At 40.2% G+C, this 19,112-nt stretch overlaps 1 protein-coding gene across 2 annotated transcripts in view; it reads right to left on the bottom strand.

The window, feature by feature from the left end:
• Window positions 1-19,112, bottom strand: part of PRPF40A (pre-mRNA processing factor 40 homolog A) — a 65,138-nt gene that overhangs the window by 36,503 nt on the left and 9,523 nt on the right. For both annotated transcript variants that reach the window (XM_073634140.1, XM_073634141.1), the window contains exons 2-6: window positions 14,920-14,997; window positions 10,904-11,026; window positions 9,518-9,604; window positions 3,841-3,871; window positions 49-68 (exon numbers count right to left, since the gene is read on the bottom strand). In XM_073634140.1, the coding sequence (XP_073490241.1) occupies window positions 49-68; window positions 3,841-3,871; window positions 9,518-9,604; window positions 10,904-11,026; window positions 14,920-14,997 (339 nt within the window). The remainder of the gene's footprint in view (window positions 1-48; window positions 69-3,840; window positions 3,872-9,517; window positions 9,605-10,903; window positions 11,027-14,919; window positions 14,998-19,112) is intronic.

Genomic DNA, 19,112 nt, shown 5'->3' with positions numbered 1-19,112 from the left:
ACACAATTTTTTTGTGCACACAAATTTCATCAATGTTAAATTACATACCTGCGTGACTGGCGGCTGAACTAAGGGGGAAAGAAAAAAAAAATTAAACAAATATATTTCTTAGCTTGTCAAGAGAGTTTATTGTGGAATGGAGAACATACCCGCATATAGGCAGATGATTAAGTGACTCATAGATAGAGCAAAAGAGGGATATTGGAGAGATTGGGACTTTGAATATACCCTTACTTGTCACTTATTATACGCAATTGAAAGATTATTTATAATATATATATATATAATAGTTGTTTTATAGAATATGGGTGTAACATTTTTTTTATATATATATATATATATATATATATATATATATATATATATATATATATATATATATATATATATATATATTTTTTTTTTTGTAAAAGCTACTGTAATTTTATTAAATAGCATTTAGAAGAACATATAGCGATCATCCGTATCATCAGCAATATGACACGTATTTTAATACATCATAAAAACAAGCAATCCGTATTCTTCAGAGAGGTCAACGCATTTTGAGAATATACGGCTTCTTCAGGACCCAAAAGAATTTGTGTATTGAGAAAGCTTATTCACAATAATAAAAACAAGTCTACAAAAGATCCTAATCCTAGTAACAATAAAAAATCTTATCCACATTCCTCATACATATTGATTGCCACCAAACCAAAATAAAAAACTTTTACCCAAAAAGGAAATAGAAAAAAAAAAAAAAAAATTAAAAAGGGATGGAGTGCAGAGATAGAGTGCAGAAAAGAAGTTGTTAATCTTCTATGCCCGTTTTTCTTACTCTCTTTTGCAGACTTGTTTTTATGATTGTGAATAAGCTTTCTCAATATGCAAATCCTTGTGAGTCCTGAAAAAGTGGTTTATCCGCAAAATGCGTAGATCTCTCTGAAAGATACGGATTCCTTGTTTTTGTGATGTATTAAAATACATGTCATATTGCTGATGATACGGATGATCGCCATTTAATACAATTATAGTTGTTTTATATACAATATACAGCTTTCATTTGAGTTACACTCCGAATATGGGTGTAACATTTTAGGTGAACTTATCCTTTAAATCATATACTAGACAATGACCTGAAAAAAGTTTTCAGAGGATGAATCTCCCTAATGGCCATAGACAGCAATAAAAACTGACAGGTGTTCTAATCCCTCTGTACTCTATCCAAAACGTAAGAAAAAAAAAAAAAAGATTTTCAGTTTAGTTTTTTTGTAACTTTCAGGTCAGTGGCAGTATTGAAGCTAGACAGCCAAGTGTCTAGCATTCTTAATAGGGAAGGTGAGCAATGACAACTCCATTAGTTTTCTCAGCACGGGTTTCTTAAAGAATATTGAAAATTAGGCAGTGGTTCTGAAAAAAAAAAAAAAAAAAAACTAACACAGAAAAAGCACCATTAGGCTGGTGTCACATGTGTTCTGACACCTTGCACATTGCCGACTAGCATGCAAGGTTTTTACACTGGTTCATGCAGTTAGGCACCTATGTCCATGTTAAAGAAACAGCTTGCAAGTGAAACCATGTTTACTCTGAGACACTGCATTGGCCAGTCATACATGTACAGCATAGTTTGGTAGGCCAGAGCAACGATAGAAGCCTGCTGTAGTGTGTGCATGCAGCGTAGATTTAAAAGAGAAAAAAAAAGAAAAGAAAAGAAAAAAAGTGACACCCTTAAATGAATGACAAGAAAGCACAAAGTATCTGTGGCTGAGGTATACATTAACCACTTGCTGACCCTGGCTTTTTCTGACAATTGTTTATAAGTTCAAATCAGTATTTTTTGCTAGAAAATCACTTAGAGCCCACACACATTATATATATTTTTTTGTTTTAGCAGAGACCCTAAAGAATAAAATGGCAGTCATTGCAATATTTTATTTCACACTGTATTTGCGCAGCGGTCTTTCAAACGCAATTGTTTTGGAAAAAATACACTTTAACCACTCGCCACCCAGGCTAATTCTGACACTTCTCTCCTACATGTAAAAATCATATTTTTTTGCTAGAAAATTGCTCAGAACCCCCAAACATTATATATGTTTCTTCAGCATAGACCCTAGGGAATGAAATGGTGGTCGTTGCAACTTTTTATCATACACGGTATTTGAGCAGCAAATTTTTCAAGAGTGTTTTTTATGGGGGGGAACGTAACACTAAAGTTAGCCTGATTTTTTGCATAATGTGAAAGATCATTTTATGCCGAGTAAATACCCAACATGTCACGCTTTAAAATTGTGCACGGTTGTAGAAGGGCGCCAAACTTCGGTTATTAAAAATCCCCATAGGTGACGCTTTAATTTTTTCTATAGGTTACCTGTTTAGAGTTACAGAGGAGGTCTTGGGAAAGAATTATTGCTCTCGCTCAATCGTTCACGGCAATACTTGTGTGGTTAGAACGCTGTTTAGATATGCGGGCTCAACCTACATCAGAAGAGGAATCTCTGATCTTCCTCCCTGTGGCTGTCAATGCAGTGTGTACAAGGGGAGGGGAGTACAAGGGGAGGGGATAACGAAACACTCACTTGTTTCATTATCTTCAGCTCAGGCATGCATATAATGCCCTGTTTGGAGATATTGGTGTTACCCTGAAAATGAGTGATTTGGAGTCTCTGCTGAGAGAGGACACTTTAGACAAGGCCCTGTCTACAATTTACAAACAAATGTTCAGTGAAGGAGGAGATATCCTTGCAAAGTGTAGGGCAGCGTGGGGGGAGGTGTTCCCCCAGATGGATGGGGATGACTGGGACGATATATGGGACATTAATTTTGCTAGATTGGTCTCCGCCAGGGACCATCTCATCCAGTTTAAATTCCTACATCGTATTTATCTTACTCCAGCTAGATTAGCTAAGATGTTCCCTACCCAGTCGCCCGGTTGCTGGTGGTGCAGTTCCCTCACTGCTGATTTCATGCATATCTTTTGGAATTGCTCGAGCATCCAAGTTTTTTGGAAGGGGGTCACAGAATGTATAACTGAAGTAACCGCCATTAATATACAACCTACGATAGAGGTCTTTTGGGTTTGGTAGACAACCTAGCCCCAAAGAGAGTAACACGTACCTTACTGACAATACTAATCTATTACGCTAGGAAAACAATAGTGTTATCATGGAAAAAGCCCAATACTCCATCTGTATCAGCATGGAAGGGTGTGGTAAATAGAGCTGCACCTTTTTACAAGGCTACCTATATTAGCAGGGGCATACCACAGAAATTTGACAAAGTGTGGGGCAGTTGGATGAATAGAGACTACGGTGGCACATAATGACATGCATCTGATGTGAGATTAAACAGGTATATAACCATTTGACATATTGAAATGTATTGTTAATTGTTATTAGGGGACGGGGGCCTTTCTATCATTGTTCTGATCAGGTCATTGAGTGAAGGTCTGGAAGGAGGAGGAGAGAGTCAATGCTGGAGGATGTTAATAGTTCTTCCGGTTTTTTTTTTTTTTTGTTTTTTTTTTGTGTGGCCCATTGGGTCTTGTGTTTTAATTGTAAGTGTTATGTTATAAAAGCAATAAATAAAACTTTTCAAAAAAAATAAAGACACCAGGGGTTATGGCAGCTAGCTAGCTGCTGCCATAACTCCCGGTATTTAATGTCAAAAGCATGTCAGTAAGTGGTTAGGCTGTATATGCACATATTTAATAATAAAAGACACTAAAGTGATTTTCTTTGCATCAAATGAGAGTGAGATAATAAACATTAGTACATATAACCCCTGCAGTTCTGTACTTGCAAATAATATGAAATCTAATGGTATGAAATACACAAATACTGTAAAAGTAAGGTCACATACCAAGTGTAGGATCCAAGCTGTTCACACCTGGCTGTCAAAACAAATTAAGAAACTGAATATGTATTCCACGGTAAATGAAAGCCATTATTGTGTAAAGGTGACAAATCAATATTCCATAAATGCCACATCTTTATAAAAAAAAAAAACACACATACAAATGCCATACATGATGATCTGCAATAACACTTGTATCCAGAAGAACACACACACTTTATCCAGTACCTAGTGTTAGGATGAAAGCCCATTCAACAACTAGGAGGAAATTCAAGAATGTAAAACATAGTACATCCACACACCGGTCTCTGTAATAAAAGCTCCACCCAAAAGGGGAAGTGCCACATTTCCCCCTCCTCTCCCACTGACTTTTTTGGGAACCTAGTTCGCAAACACCCCCCCGGTGCCAGGTACCCAAAGACCAGCTGCTGACTTAAGAGGTTTTAAAGTCTCATGGTTTTTCATTCTATGCATGAATGTGAAAAACCTTCTGTGCTGCAGCTGCCCCCCCCCCCTTTTTCTTATCTGAACCCAATCGTTCCAGCGTCGAACTCGAGCCCAGTAGCTCCAGCCGCTGTCTTGGGTCCTCATTGGAAAGACTGATAGCAGCAGGAGTCATTGGCTCCCGCTGCAGTCAATCAAATCCAGTGACACGGGAGCCAAGGGGTGGGGCGTGAGTCCTGCTGTCTGCATCAATGGATGCAGCAGGACCCAGGAGAGCGCCCATACGGGTGCCCCCATGGAAAAAGTCTCTCTGTGGGTGCACCCAATGAAGAGGAGGAGGGGCAAGGATGGCCACTGGGGGACCCCAGAAAAGGAGGAGGATGGGGGCCGCTGTGTGCAAAACCCTTGCACGGAGAAGTATAACATTTTTTTTTTTTAAATAACAAACTTTAGAAGCACTTTAATTTTTTAGGGGGAACTGAAGCTCCTCTAACTTGCTTACTTCAATATGGCAGTACAAACCAGTTGTGCTTCCTTTCCACATAGTAATGTTTCAGACTTTTAAAAAAATGCGTGAAGGCGCAAAAACTTACAATACCTAATGACAATAAATCTGTATTAAAAGCAAAGTCTATATAAGTCCATGTGCTAGGTGATGGGAAGGGGTTAAAAGTCCAAAGCAAACAGGGCTGCCATCATATCGGAACAGAAACCAAGTTCCAGGAAGCTGCAGAGAGAACAAGGAGAGAGGCGCCTCTGGGTGCAGACATTTTAATAAACTTTAATCAAACATACAGGTGTCAACTAACATTTAAGCTGAATGTAATAGGCATTGTTATTATCATAACTGGAATGTCCTGGTGACGCTCCGGAGTCCTGCTTCCTATGTCCAGACGATCTGGTCAGTGAGGGGTCCGCCGTAAGCCGGCTCCGGAAGACTAGCTGTAGACAAGGCATGTGGCGCAAGGCACAGGTGGCTGCAGGGGATGAAGTCATCAAAAGTGGATATGCTCTGTGAGCATGCGCGCTGTGATGTACTGGCAAGCCGCGCTCCTTTTTTAACAGACATAGGAAGCAGGACTCAGGAGCGTCACCAGGACATTCCAGTTGTGATAACCACAATGCCTATTACATTTAGCTTAAATGTGAGTTGACACCTGTATGTTTGATTAAAGTTTATTAATCTCTCCTTGTTCTCTCTTCAGACTATGTTTAGCCCAGTGTTAATTTTGGCAGCAAATTTTGATTCAGTTTTAGTCCTCTGCAATAGTTTTAGACGTATTTAGTCGACTAAATCTGCAGTACACTTCAGTCAACTAAAATAAGTTTAGTCCACTAAAATTAAATAGGTTTATAGTTAAAATTGTATTAATTAAGCATTTCTCTAGAATTTCCAAACTTATTATATACTCCTGACTAAAAAATTCAAATAGGTTATTATTTATAGTATTAAGGTTTGAAAAAACTCGCAGATACAGATTTAGCCGCTCTGGATGGTCTAAGGAGGCCTGTAATGCGCAGTACTGTGGTTTGGCCGCAGTGGAGGTGTACTCGCAGTTTTCCTGCATGTTAGTCCTGGTTATAGCCGCAGTCCCATAGCCTACTACCAGGTTGCACATTTTTGTAGGGTTTTCTGAAAGTGCACCAAAGATGCAGCATGCAGGACTTTTGATGTGCTTTCAGAAATCCCTACAAAAATGTACAGCCTAATAGTAGGCTATGGGACTGCGCCTATAACCAGGAGTAACCTGCAGGAAAACTGAGTACACCACCACTGCGGCCAACCACAGCATACCAGTGTGAACCCAAAGGGTTGTTCACACTTGCAGCAGGCACTGTCACTCCACTGTAAAGTGATCCATGCTCAGGTCACTTTTCAGAGGCATTTGACAGGTGATATCACATTTCCTCACCGCCTGTTTTAACCTCCTAAATGCCAATCCTTCAAGATATGGTGACAAAAGGGAAAAAGCACAGCGCCTCTAAATGCAGTATTAAAAACATTAAGGTAAGTATACAGCTCAACTACTCACAAGTGAATAGAGGGCAAGTGCATTGTGATCATTTGTTCCTGCAGTGTAAATCCGGGGAGAGTCCGTGTCTGTTCCTGGGATGCAGCTAGTGGCTTGCATGGTGGTTTCCGACACTCGCGGCTCAGCTCGGATAATAAGGGATGCTGAAATCTCAGGAGTAACGTCACATCTGGTACACAGATCAGGGGAAACGGCTTCGCTTTCGGAGCATGCCTGCTCCTTCCTCAGGCCCAGCCCAGGTAAGCCCACTTAAATGCACATAGAACCAAGTACTATTATAGTCTGAAAAAAGCTCTATGCTTGCAATTAAGGAAAGGTTCTTCTGAGGGACAACATAAGAAAAAGGAGGAAGGAGGGAGATGACAGGAAGGGATTGAAGAAGTGGGAGAGTACGGTCACAGCACTGAACTGCTCACTCAGTGCCCGGCTTCATATTTGGACTGCTTGATTGAAATTTTCCTGCCCACACATCCTCTTCACATATACAGCACATGGAGGGGCTGCATAGAGGGAGGAGAACAGATCCAGGGGAATGTGCTGTCCAGACGCTCGTAGCCAAGGCTGAGTGAGAATGGAAAGCAGACACTCGTGTGGTGTGGTGTGAGAAACCGGAAGTTCACGTCCCTCCACATTTCTGTTTCGTTTTTTTTTCGTAATGGATTTGATTTTCGTCAGTTTTTCAATGGACGAAAATGTGCTCTACCTTTCGTTACTGTAAAAATGCCACTGACTAAAAGATTTTCCTTGACAAAATTAACACTGGTTTAGCCCAATCACAAGGTAGAAGCCCCTAGCTTAAAAAAGGGCTAGACATTGTCCTAAATGTTGCTGTGTGAAAAGAGCGTGAGCCTGGTTTGTACTGCCATGCTTCTGTAATAAAGTTAAAGCGCTTTTAATGCAGAAAAATACCCGTGTGTGCAAATGACCATATATTATAATATATACATACATACATACAACCATAGTAAATACACAAATGCAAAGGCATTCTATATAAAAATATAGTTTGCAATTGTGTGTGATGTGACCAAAATCCACATTGTAGAGTCTGATAAAGTCCTCAATACTAAAACAACTGAATAAAAACAGGCATAAAGCTTATAAACCTATTTGTAAGCCAGCAACCCTTATACTCGCCTGAGCCCAATCCCAAACTAGCGATGTGTGGTTGGGGCCTAGCTGCGCTGTCTATGGACACAGGCAGCGTGGCTAGAAAATCGAGTTTGCAGTTGTGCCACCATAGGAAGTGGCCTCCTATGGTGGAATTCCGAGAACAGGAGGAGCCAGAAGCGCTGGTGGGGAACCCTAGAAGAGGAGGAGGATGGGGGCTGCTCTGTGCACAACCATTGCACAGAGAAGGTAAGTATAACATGTTTATTATTTAAAACATTTTTTTACCCTTTACAATCACTTCACAGACTTTTGCAATATAAACATAGCGGTTATACCAGAATTCAGGCTGTCCTGCAAGACAGAACAACCAGGTTTGGAACTTAAAGGGGTTGTAAAGCCTCAAGGTTTTTCAACCTAATGCATTAAGGTGAAAAACCTTCTGAAGTGAAGCAGCCCCCCTATGCTTACGGAAGCCCTTTTTGGATGTTAATAATGTTAATGTGTTCTACCCACATTATGGAGGCCACACTCTCATTCCAGGAGGTATGTCGTGTGTGGTACCACATGTGCTGAACTTAGGTATTTCATATACTTGTCCAGCGGCTCTAGATTGAAAGTGTGTGGTTTTCTTCTTTTCTCCTTCACATGTTCTACATGTCAAACATTTACCACATTTAAAAAATCCTACCCGATCAAAAAACTACCAGAGAACTGAGAATAAGACTACGAGAACACAATAACATCAAAAAGGGCTTCCGTAAGCATAGCTTAGCATACCACTTTAGGAGGTTCCACACTAGGGACCCTTTTAAATTATCTTTTTGTGGTATTGATAGAATAGAGACACACTGGAGGGGTACCAATTGAAACTCAATGGATATACCAATTACAGGTCATGAACACCAAAAGGGTAAAATGTAGATCTAGATGTGAACTGTTTTATAAGTAATTATTAAAAAGAACATTTTAGTAATTTTAAAGGATTTCATTTTTAATATTTTTACTTTTATGTTAATAAGTAATTTGAATATGCTATTGGCTTGTAATATGTACTAGAATTTATTTGTTGTAATTGTGAAATAATGTTTGAAATATGAGACCACTATGGAAGTTAATATGTAATGCATAACAGTGTATTTATTGATCGTATAGTCCCTATTAAGAGCACCTCTAGATATCTTTTGATACATTGGGATAAGATACTATGTTTTAATATACCCGATAGATACACCGTAAGAGTATTGGGATGATCACCACATAACTTCCTGCGAAAATGACACAATCAAGTACATCATGCATTAATTAAGGGATGATTATATTATTGAAGGCACTTTATTATTTCTTGTTTACTGGAGCAGCGCTGAGTATAATATTCACTCTGTTTTTTTTTTTTTTTTTTTTTACCTTGCACTACAGCAGCAGCGCAAAGCACACATTAAATTCTATTTTAGAGAATAATTATATATATATATATATATATATATATATATATATATATATATATATATATATATATATATATATATATATATATATTTTTTTTTTTTTTTTTTTGGATGATGGTAAACTTCAAACATGAAATCCAAACCAAGTACATCCTTCTATACGATCTACTTATCTCTATCCAAAGCCCTGAGTGTGATTTCTGTCTGCTCCCTAGTTCCTCTGTTATCAGCAGGAGTCACTTCTGACAGCTTTTCTTGACACAAGAGATAAAAAGTTGATGGGGAAAGGAGAGCTCTAGCACACAGCCTGTGACTGATACCCTCAGCTCTGAAAATTGTGGGGTGGGGGGGGGCAGGGGGTGCCAAGTTTAGCTGCTTGGCCTGTTTTTCACAGCTGAGAGATCCTGTGTAAATTCTGGATTTTAAATGGATGTAGAGGACATAATGCTGTAGATAAACGGGCACAACTTATGTGGGAAGATTTGTTTCATCTGTGTATCACCCGGGGGCTGGTCACTTCACCAGGTATAGGTAAGGGTTAAACAGCCACTTTAAAGTAGAAAACCCTAACAAAATGACTGTCTACAGCATACAATTGTAACATTAATATGTAGCAAATTAAAAAAGCCAAGAAACTTGTGTACATACCACCTGCATGCTGCCAGGCATCGTACCCGGTGCCACATGCGCTGGCATCATCATTCCAGGAATGAGGGGAGGAATCATTGGAGCCATCTAAACAACACAAACATGTTATAAGATGGTGGAAGACAGAATGTGGAACACGGAATAAAATTTTACCAAGGAAGAAAAAAACAAAAACAAAACACCATCACAGGGTTAAAGCAAATTGCCAGGTATCCAATGAAAAAAAAGGCAGCACAAAAGAGGTTATACAACATATGTTTGGGACCCTTGCACTTTGTGTGGAAGCAGTGACCTCTTCACAGGTCTGACACACCTCCCGCTGTGCCAAAGCATGAGCGATGTTAATTGCAAAGCTCTATTTCCAACTCCGATGGGGGACTTGTCAGACCTGTTGGGGTAGATTTACTAAAATGAGAGAGCACAAAATCTGGTACAGCTGTCCATGGTAGCCAATCAGCTTCTAACTTTAGCTTGTTCAATTAAGCTTTGATAAAAAAAAAAAACCCTGGAAGCTGATTATTTCTATGCAGAGCTGCACCAGTTTTTGCGCTCTCCAGATTTAGTAAATCAACCCCTTAAGGCCATTCACACCAGCAAAACTGCACATAACTGCACATTTTTGACTGCATGTTTACATGCATTTAAAACATGTCTGAAGCACACTTGAGGCACGCTTTGCATGCATTTCCAGTGCATTTTGCAATACGTTTTTGGGCTTAAAGAGGCATTATTCAGAGCACCTGAAGCATGTTACCTGCGTTTGTGGTGCAGAAAAATACAGCATGCTCTACATTTTAACTGCGCTGAACTGCACTGCAATGATCTGAACCATGCCCATAGGTAGGAGAGCACAGCCAACCCTGATGCCGAGTAGGTGTCTTAGGTTAGCCTGGATCCGACCAATTTAAGATGCTCACTGCCCAGACTCTGTGTCCATCTGTTTCAGTGAGCATCAGGGTTGGCCCAAGGACGTCTCTAACCTCTACACAGAAAAGACACCCCAGTGAGGCACCCCTAGGACACCAGTGTACCGTTGGGATCTCCGTCATATGACGGCCTCCGGATGTCAAGAGGTTAATCCACCCTGGCAATAAGTAATTTCTGTCTGCTGCTTTGTTCCTCTGCTATCAGCATCAATCACTTCTGACAAGTTTTCCTGACACCAAGAGAAAAATGGTGATGGGGAGGGATCTCCAGCCGATTGACAGTCTCAGCTCTGTTACTCCTAATCCTAGGGACCTGCTTCCTGCACAAACTGCAAAATAACTGACTGCAGAGAACAGGGACACTGGAAGTTCAGCACCCACATCCAAAGTACTGATGATATGGAACATGACCTTTAAATAGTGTCCACTAACAAAGTCCAATAAATTTTCATTACATTACCTGTCCCATTTGATGAGCACCCATTGGTCCCATCAAAGGTGGGATCATGCCTGGTGGTGCCAGATTTGGTCTTGGGGGTAAGCCACCCATTCCCATGCTTGCAAAATGGGCAACGGGGTTCATCTGGTAAAGATAAAAAAAATTAAAAGGTTTACAAAACAAATGCAATGTTCCCGTTTTGGAAACCTGTCATTAGCATACATAGAGCCTGCCATTGCTGACCTCCCCCTGAAAGAGCTAGTTGTCAGTCATTCGGACCTTTGTGCTTCAATACCTGAGTCACTGATCAATTCCGACTCTACCTAGACTTTTATGATTTGCATATTTGAGTTGGTGACTCAAAGAAAAAAAGCCAGATTTTGACAGTAACACTTTCACAAGAAGAACCCATCCAAACCAGTGGGAGTCTGCTTGCTGGTTTACCTCATCTGAAAAAGCAGTGGCAAAAAGGATCGGGCCACTGCCTTTAGACTAATGCTTTTAATGATAAATATAAATGCATTTTTAGAAAAAAAAAAAAAAAAATTTTTTTTTTTTTGGTGCTCAGTTTACATACCCTGGCAGAATTTATGACTTCTTGGCCATTTTTCAGAGAATATGAGAACACAAAAACTTTACTTTCACTCCTGGTTGGTGCTTGGCTGAAGCCATTATCAACTATGTTTACTCTTTTAAAATCATAATGGCAACAGAAACTACCCAAAATTACCCTGATCAAAAGTTTACATACCCTGGTGATTTTGGCCTGATAACATGCACACAAGTTGACACAAAGGGGTTTGAATGGTTATTAAGAGGTAACCATCCCCACCTGTTATCTGTTTGCTTGTAATTAGTGTATATAAAAGGCCAATAAGTTTCTGGACTCCTGACAGACCCTTGCATCTTTCATCCAGTGCTGCACTGACGTTTCTGGATACTGAGGTTTCTGGATTCTGAGTCATGGGGAAAGCAAAATAATTGTCAAAGGATCTGCGGGAAAAGGTAGTTGAACTGTATAAAACAGGAAAGGGATATAAAAAGATATCCAAGGAATTTAGAATGCCAATCAGCAGTGTTCAAACTCTAATCAAGAAGTGGAAAATGAGGGGTTCTGTTGAAACGAAACCACGGTCAGGTAGACCAACTAAAATTTCAGCCACAACTGCCAGGAAAATTGTCGGAATGCAAAGAAAATCCCACAAATAACTTCAGGTGAAATACAGGACTCTGAAAACATGTGGTGTGGACGTTTCAAGATGCACAATAAGGAGGTACTTGAAGAAAGATGGGCTGCATGGTCAAGTCACCAGAAAAAAACCACTACTACGCAAACGCCACAAAGTATTCTGCTTACAATACGCCAAACAGCACAGAGAAAAGCCTCAAACCTTCTGGCACAAAGTCATGAGACCAAAATTGAGCTTTTTGGCCACAATCAAACGCTTCATTTGGAGACAAGTCAACAAGGCCTATGAGGAAAGGTACACCATTCCTACTGTGAAACAGGGAGGTGGATTGCTTATGTTTTGGGGATATGTGAGCTACAAAAGATACAGGAAATTTGGTAAAATTAATTATTGGCAAGATGAATGCAGTATGTTATCAAAAAATACTGGAGGAACATTTGCATTCATCAGCCAGGAAGCTGCGCATGGGACGTACTTGGACATTCCAACATGACAATGATCCAAAACACAAGGCCAAGTCAACCTGTCATTGGCTACAGCAGAATAAAGTGAAGGTTCTGGAGTGGCCATCTCAGTCTCCTGACCTCAATATCATTGAGCCACTCTGGGGAGATCTCAAACGTGCAGTTCATGCAAGACAGCCCAAGAATTTACAGGAACTGGAGGCTTTTTGCCAAGAATGGGCAGCTTTACCATCTGAGAAGTTAAAGAGCCTCTACCACAGTCATTGATGTTAAAAGGGGGCAATACACGGTATTAGGAACTGGGGTATGTAAACTTTTGATCAGGGTCATTTGGGTAGTTTCTGCTGTGATTATGATTTAAAAAGAGTAAAACACAGTTGATTGATAATAAATGGCTTCAGCCAAACACCAACCATGAGTGAAAGAAAAGTTTGTGTATTATCATTCATATTCTCTAAACAATGGCCAAGAAATCATAAAATTCTGCCAGGGTATGTAAACTAATGAGTACAACTGTATACACACACACACACTTTCCTTGTTTTGGATAGAGTAGAAAAAGGTTAGTTCTACTGTGTAGTTTTTAATGCTGTTTGTGTGTCCACACTGAGTTCATTAACCTTCTGTTTTTGTCCTGGTCACCACAACAAAAGATGAGATTTCAGAATTTTACAGTTGCCACCAGAACAGGAATAGGAGGGAAATCTTCCAATGGGGACACGTGATCCCGTGACAACTGGTTTTAGAGGTGTAATACCCATTGAGGCATTGGGATTTCTCGCTTCTTGTTGCGTACCCAATACAGCAAGTCCAAATAGACACAGACAGCAATAAGTTAACTCACATGGGTTTAAAACCTTCCTTAAGCCTGGTACACACAGAAAGTTCTTTTTTGTTTGTTTTAAACAAAAACGTGTATACCAGGCTTAACACTACCTAAAAGAAAAGTTTTGGCTATACACACACACACACACACACACACACACACACACCACCTTAAAGCAAAACTATAATCAACTCCAGCACTGCTGTATCCCAACGCTCCATTACCAGCCTGATATGTTGGGCTGGTCATCTTCTGGGTACTTTATCCTCTGTCTTTTTCATGTCTTTTTCATTGCCCAGGCCAAGATGATGTTACAACCGCACATAAGCATTTATCTCCTTTATCTTAGCTCATCACAGCATGTCTCGTCCATGCTAAAAACTGCCTGTTCACAAGTCGTCATCAGCTTGTCCCATTGCCTCAGACAATCAGAGGAAGCTTTGTATTCATTCACAGAATGCAAAAGCTGCTTGTGAATGTCTGAGCACCACTCAAATTGACTGCATTGTTTCGGTGAGAGAAGAGAAGTCTATCATACAGCCAGAACCCAGTACTGTATGGAGCTGAAGTCACATACAGTACAGCACTTAGTGAAGAAAATTAATTGTTTGGATCAGCTTGGTCCAAACGAACTATTTAAAGTCACAGAAAACTTAGAGATCAGCTTGAACCTCTCATTGGCAGCCACCTCACTCTCAGCACATTGAAAGCAACGAACAGCTAATGAAACAATTAAACAGCTAAATCTCTTTACAGTCAAAGTAAAAGAAAAAGGTCACATTTGGCAGAGATCACTACAAGAGTAAAGCAGTAGAAATGTGTACAATCATTCTCACATTACTTAGGAAAGATGAAAACCTATTTTAAAAAGAAATCTATCATTCTGACCTTGTATAATGTAACACCCATATTTAGGGTGAAAAACGTGATTAGTTATGAACCCTCACCCCAAACTGCCCTGCCCTTTTACATGATTGTAGGGTTCTTCTCCCTGCAATCTGTCAAACAAATCTCCTCGTGGCTTCACCTGGGGAATGGGAGACAAGTGTACTATGAAGGTAAATATTCCATAAAGATATCCTTCCTAAAACGAACATTGAGGCCACAGTTCCATTGCTGACTTCTCATTTTGTAAATGCTAGCTGCCTGCCAAGTTACATGATTCCTGAAGTACCTGTCAGATATATAGTATTGTTTTGATTCAGGGAGACAGAAGGGGTCAGAACAGTCAGGCATTTTCATTTTACTCTTAGAAAAGAATGATCTTGGCAAAAATTGTGATGGAAGACATGTACACAAACATTGAGAGAAGACAGAAAGCACACACAGATGTAGACTGCAAAACTAAATAGAAACATTCAAAAAGATATAGGATTCATGTGAATGATCAGCTTCTAATCATTATGCACAGTACAATCTCACAAACCTAAGTTCTGAAACTTCTGGAGTTTTCCAAGTTCTATGATAAACAAACAAACAAAACAAAAAAAAATACCAGACAACAGTTCCAAAAAAAAATCACTCATATAAAAATAAAAAAAAATAATAATTACTTACAAATTGCCCTCTCATCATGCGAGATCCATTTGGAAAAAGTCCCGGCTGACTTGGTCCATTTGTACCATCGCCAGATGCCTGAAAGAATTGCACACAGATTGTTCATATAGGTGAGCTTTACATGGATGAGGCGTGCTTCATTGTCAAATCATACTTCTATCATAATTCTCACAATTGTATGAACACTTTCAGGAGTGCTTTACTAGTCAAAGCTTTATGACCCGGACACAGGAAAGTGAATGAGCACAGAGCATACCACTAAAACACAGATCACAACACACAGGTGTGAGAAAAACCATTGTCAACATGCTACATGTGGCACAAAAATCAAATGTTATTCTTAAAGCAGTAGTAAACCCGCTGGGTTTTTTTTTTTTTTTGTACCCTAAAAGGTAATGTCATAACGTGCCAGTATGCATCGCATACTGGCACATTATGTTAAACTTACTTGAAATCCAAGCCTTCCAGCGCCGTGCTGTCACCACTGCAGGTGCTCCCATCTTTAGCCGGTCCTCCTTCCACGTTCGCAAACTCTGGCTGTGTGACTGGCCAGAGGCGCGATGACTTCATTCATGGGAGTCGCCATTTACAGCACAGGACTCTGAAGAAACCGCCTGGGTGGCCATTCTTTCAGACCACATGCACTGGTGACGTCATCAGCTGCATGTATAGTAAATATCTCCTAAACGGTGCACAATTAGGAGATATTTACAGCACCTTCAGGTAAGCCTCATTATAGGCACAAGTTAGAGATGGGAGTTACTCCCACTTTAAAGGATAAGGTGGCCAATTCACTAAAGGATTCCACAAGTGATATGACCCATTTCTCAGAAATATCGCATGAGATAAGAGTCAATGCAAAGTAAAAACCGCACGTTGGTTAAAAATGTGAGGTAAATTCCACACAAAAAAAAAAAATACAAAAAGCTAAATCATTAAAGTAAATTCACTAAAGAACACACATTTGTTATTTATCACCTGCCATTTGGCAGTCGGTATTTTAACAATGTACAAAACAATGATATCTCTGCACTGGCCAGTAAATTAAAGCTCCGTGCGCACTAGCTTTTTTTAAGCTCCTAGAAGCCAATAATGTTATCCTATGTGTGCATGCTCACTACTTTAGACTATTAGTATTTTTTGAGTTTCTGCATCTAGGAGCCAAAAAATATGGTTTTCGTAGATTTTTTTTTTTTTTTGGAGCATTTTTTTCCAGCAGAAAAAAAAAAAAAAATGCTAAACGCTCTGAACAGCTTTCTTTTCTCAGCGTTTTTGTTCATGTACTGTAAAAACACTAATGCTCCTAAACTTTCCAGAAAGCTTCTAAAACGCTACAAGCCGACACAAAAACGCTATTATCAGCATTTTTCATAGCATTTTTTGAGCTTATATAAAATGCTAGTGTGCATACAGTGCATCAGTGTGCAAGTGCTCTGCCCCGAGCTCAAGAATGAAAATACATTGTAACATTCCACAAGAAGGAGATCTTCTGTAAGGCCGGGTTTACACTGGTACGACATACGCTCCAACATTGGGTGCACATGTCACATGACGTGTAAATCAATGGTTCCCTATGAGAGCTGTCTTAAAGTGGACCATCAGTCATTTTTTCATCGTTCCACCTATTAAGTCTTCTGCCCTTGTGGTTTTAACTTTGGACAGTAAAACATTTTTTTCTGCCAGTAAATACCTTATACAGCCCACTTCCTGTTTCTTGTCTGGTCATTAGCCTAGACTTATGACATTATTTATTTATTATTTATTTCAGGTACTTATATAGCGCCGTCAATTTACGCAGCGCTTTACATATACATTGTACATTCACATCAGTCCCTACCCTCAAGGAGCTTACAATCTAAGGTCCCTAACTCACATTCATATACTAGGGATAATTTAGACAGGATCCAATTAACCTACCAGCATGACATCATGCACAGCATGTGAGTATTTGCCAGTAAGGGGGGGGGGGGGTGAGTCATAAGAGGGCCAATGAAAGATGCAGGGCTGCAGATGTGCCTCTGTGTAAATCCAGGAAGTGAACAGGCAGTAGCTTCAGCTGCCAACAATTAAAATGGCTGCAGACAGACTTGGTGGAGGGAGATTTCGGCAGCATATGGTTGCAGCAAAATGGTTGGAGGGAGGCTTCAGAATGGCAAAGAGGTTTTTATTACAAATTATGTGAGCAGACTGCAGTTCCTTTTTAACTGGTCCGACAAGTTGGTCGGACTTTGAAAAAGGTTCCTGCGCTACTCTGGTCCGACTTTGGTCCTACTTCACCCCACTGAATATCATTAAAGTTGGATCCAAGTCCTAATCATCTGACATGGTGATTACAGCAGCAGGAAAAGGAATTTATCACATTGGGATTGTTTTGATTGGTCAAAAGCACAAGTCAGACTATCTCAAAGTCAGAGCAAAATCTTATCCTGTTCGTTCAAGTCGGATTGAAGTAGGACTGATGTCACAGGGCACAGTAGGATGACAGTCATACGACAGTGGTGTCATACCAGTGTGAACCCAACCTGAATGAAAGCACCCTGGAGTGTTTACAGTTTCATATTTCTTTGTGGATTTATTTACAGAACAAACTCCTCTGGTGCCGTGTTACAGCGGGGAAAATAATGATTCGATCCCCCTGCAGATTTTGTGCCCACTTACAGAGAAAAGAAGGGTCTATAATTTTATCATACGTGTATTTTAAATGATAGAGACAGAATATCAACCAAAAATACAAAAAAAACACGATACAAATGTTATAAATTGAGTTGCAGTTCAGCGAGTAAAATTTGATCCCTTACCAACCAACAATAACTCTGGCCTCCACAGACTGGCTACATCCATGTGGTACACAGATTAGTCCTGTCAATTTAGGAAGGTGCTCCTAATGACAATTCGTTAGGTGTATAAAATACACCTGTCCACAGAATCTTTGTTCCATTCAAATCTCACCATCATGGGCAAGACCAAAGAGCTGTCACAGAACATCAGGGACAAGATTGTAGACCTGCACAAGGATGGAATGGGCTACAAGACCATCAGCAAGATGCTTGGTGAGAAGGGGAGAACTGTTGGAGCGATTATTCACAAAATGAAAGAAATACAAAATAACCAACCGCCCTCTGTCTAGAGCTCCATGCAAGGATTTCACCTCATGGGGTAAGGAGGATGAGAAAAATGAAAGATGAGCCCAGAACTACAGGAGGAGCTTGTGAATGATCTCAAGGCAGTTGGGACCACAGTCACCAAACCATTGGTAACAATAAGCCGCCATGGATTAAACACCTGCAGTGCCTGCAATGTCCCTCTCCTCAAGAAGACATCTACAGGCCCTTCTGAATTTTGCCAATGAACATCTAAATGATTCAGAGAAGGATTGGGAGAAAGTGCTGTGGTGAGATGAGACCAAAATTGAGCTCTTTGGCATTAACTCGACGTGTTTGGAGGAAGAAAAATGCTGACTATGACCCTAAGAACACTCTCCCTACAGTCAAACACGGAGGTGGAAACCTGATACTTTGGGGCTGTTTCTCTGCTTAAGGTACAGGCCGACTTTGCCACATTGTGGGGCCAATGGACAGGGCCATGTATTGTAAAATCTTGGGTGAGAACCTTCTTCCCTCAGCCAGAACACTGAAGATGGGTCATGGATGATTCTTTCAGCATGAAAATGACCCAAAACATACACCCAAGGCAACAAAGGAGTGGCTCAAGAAGAAGCACGTTAAGGTCATGGAATGACCTAGCCAGTCTCCAGACCTTAATCCTATAGAACATTTATGGAGGCCAGAAAGACTCCCGCGCGCATGCAGGGGAGTGACATCATCGCGGCTCCGGCCACACACAGTGCCGGAGCCGTGAACCCGAAAGACACGCCGAGGTGAAAGATGTCAACTCCCTCTGCAGTAACCAGGATCCAATGCCGACGCCTCGATCGAAGGTAAGTGTTTCATAATGAGCTAGTATGCGCTACTTTGAACCGGCACTGAAAAGCAAGGAAAACTGTGCAATATAAATTTTAAAAACAAATAATGGGCTTAACATGGCTGTTTGCATAAAAGTTAACACATTTAATGCCACTATTACTTTAGAGATCAGTAATAATAAACAAATATTAAAGACAAGCTTGCTATAGGCAGATTAGGTTATATGCCATATACACTGCAGATCACTGGTTTCGTTATACAGAATTCTAT

Source organism: Aquarana catesbeiana, linkage group LG06 (assembly GCF_042186555.1).
Source record: "Aquarana catesbeiana isolate 2022-GZ linkage group LG06, ASM4218655v1, whole genome shotgun sequence".
Taxonomy (NCBI): domain Eukaryota; kingdom Metazoa; phylum Chordata; class Amphibia; order Anura; family Ranidae; genus Aquarana; species Aquarana catesbeiana.
The sequence above is the reverse complement of the archived record's forward strand: the minus strand, read 5'-3'. Positions and strand labels throughout refer to the sequence as shown.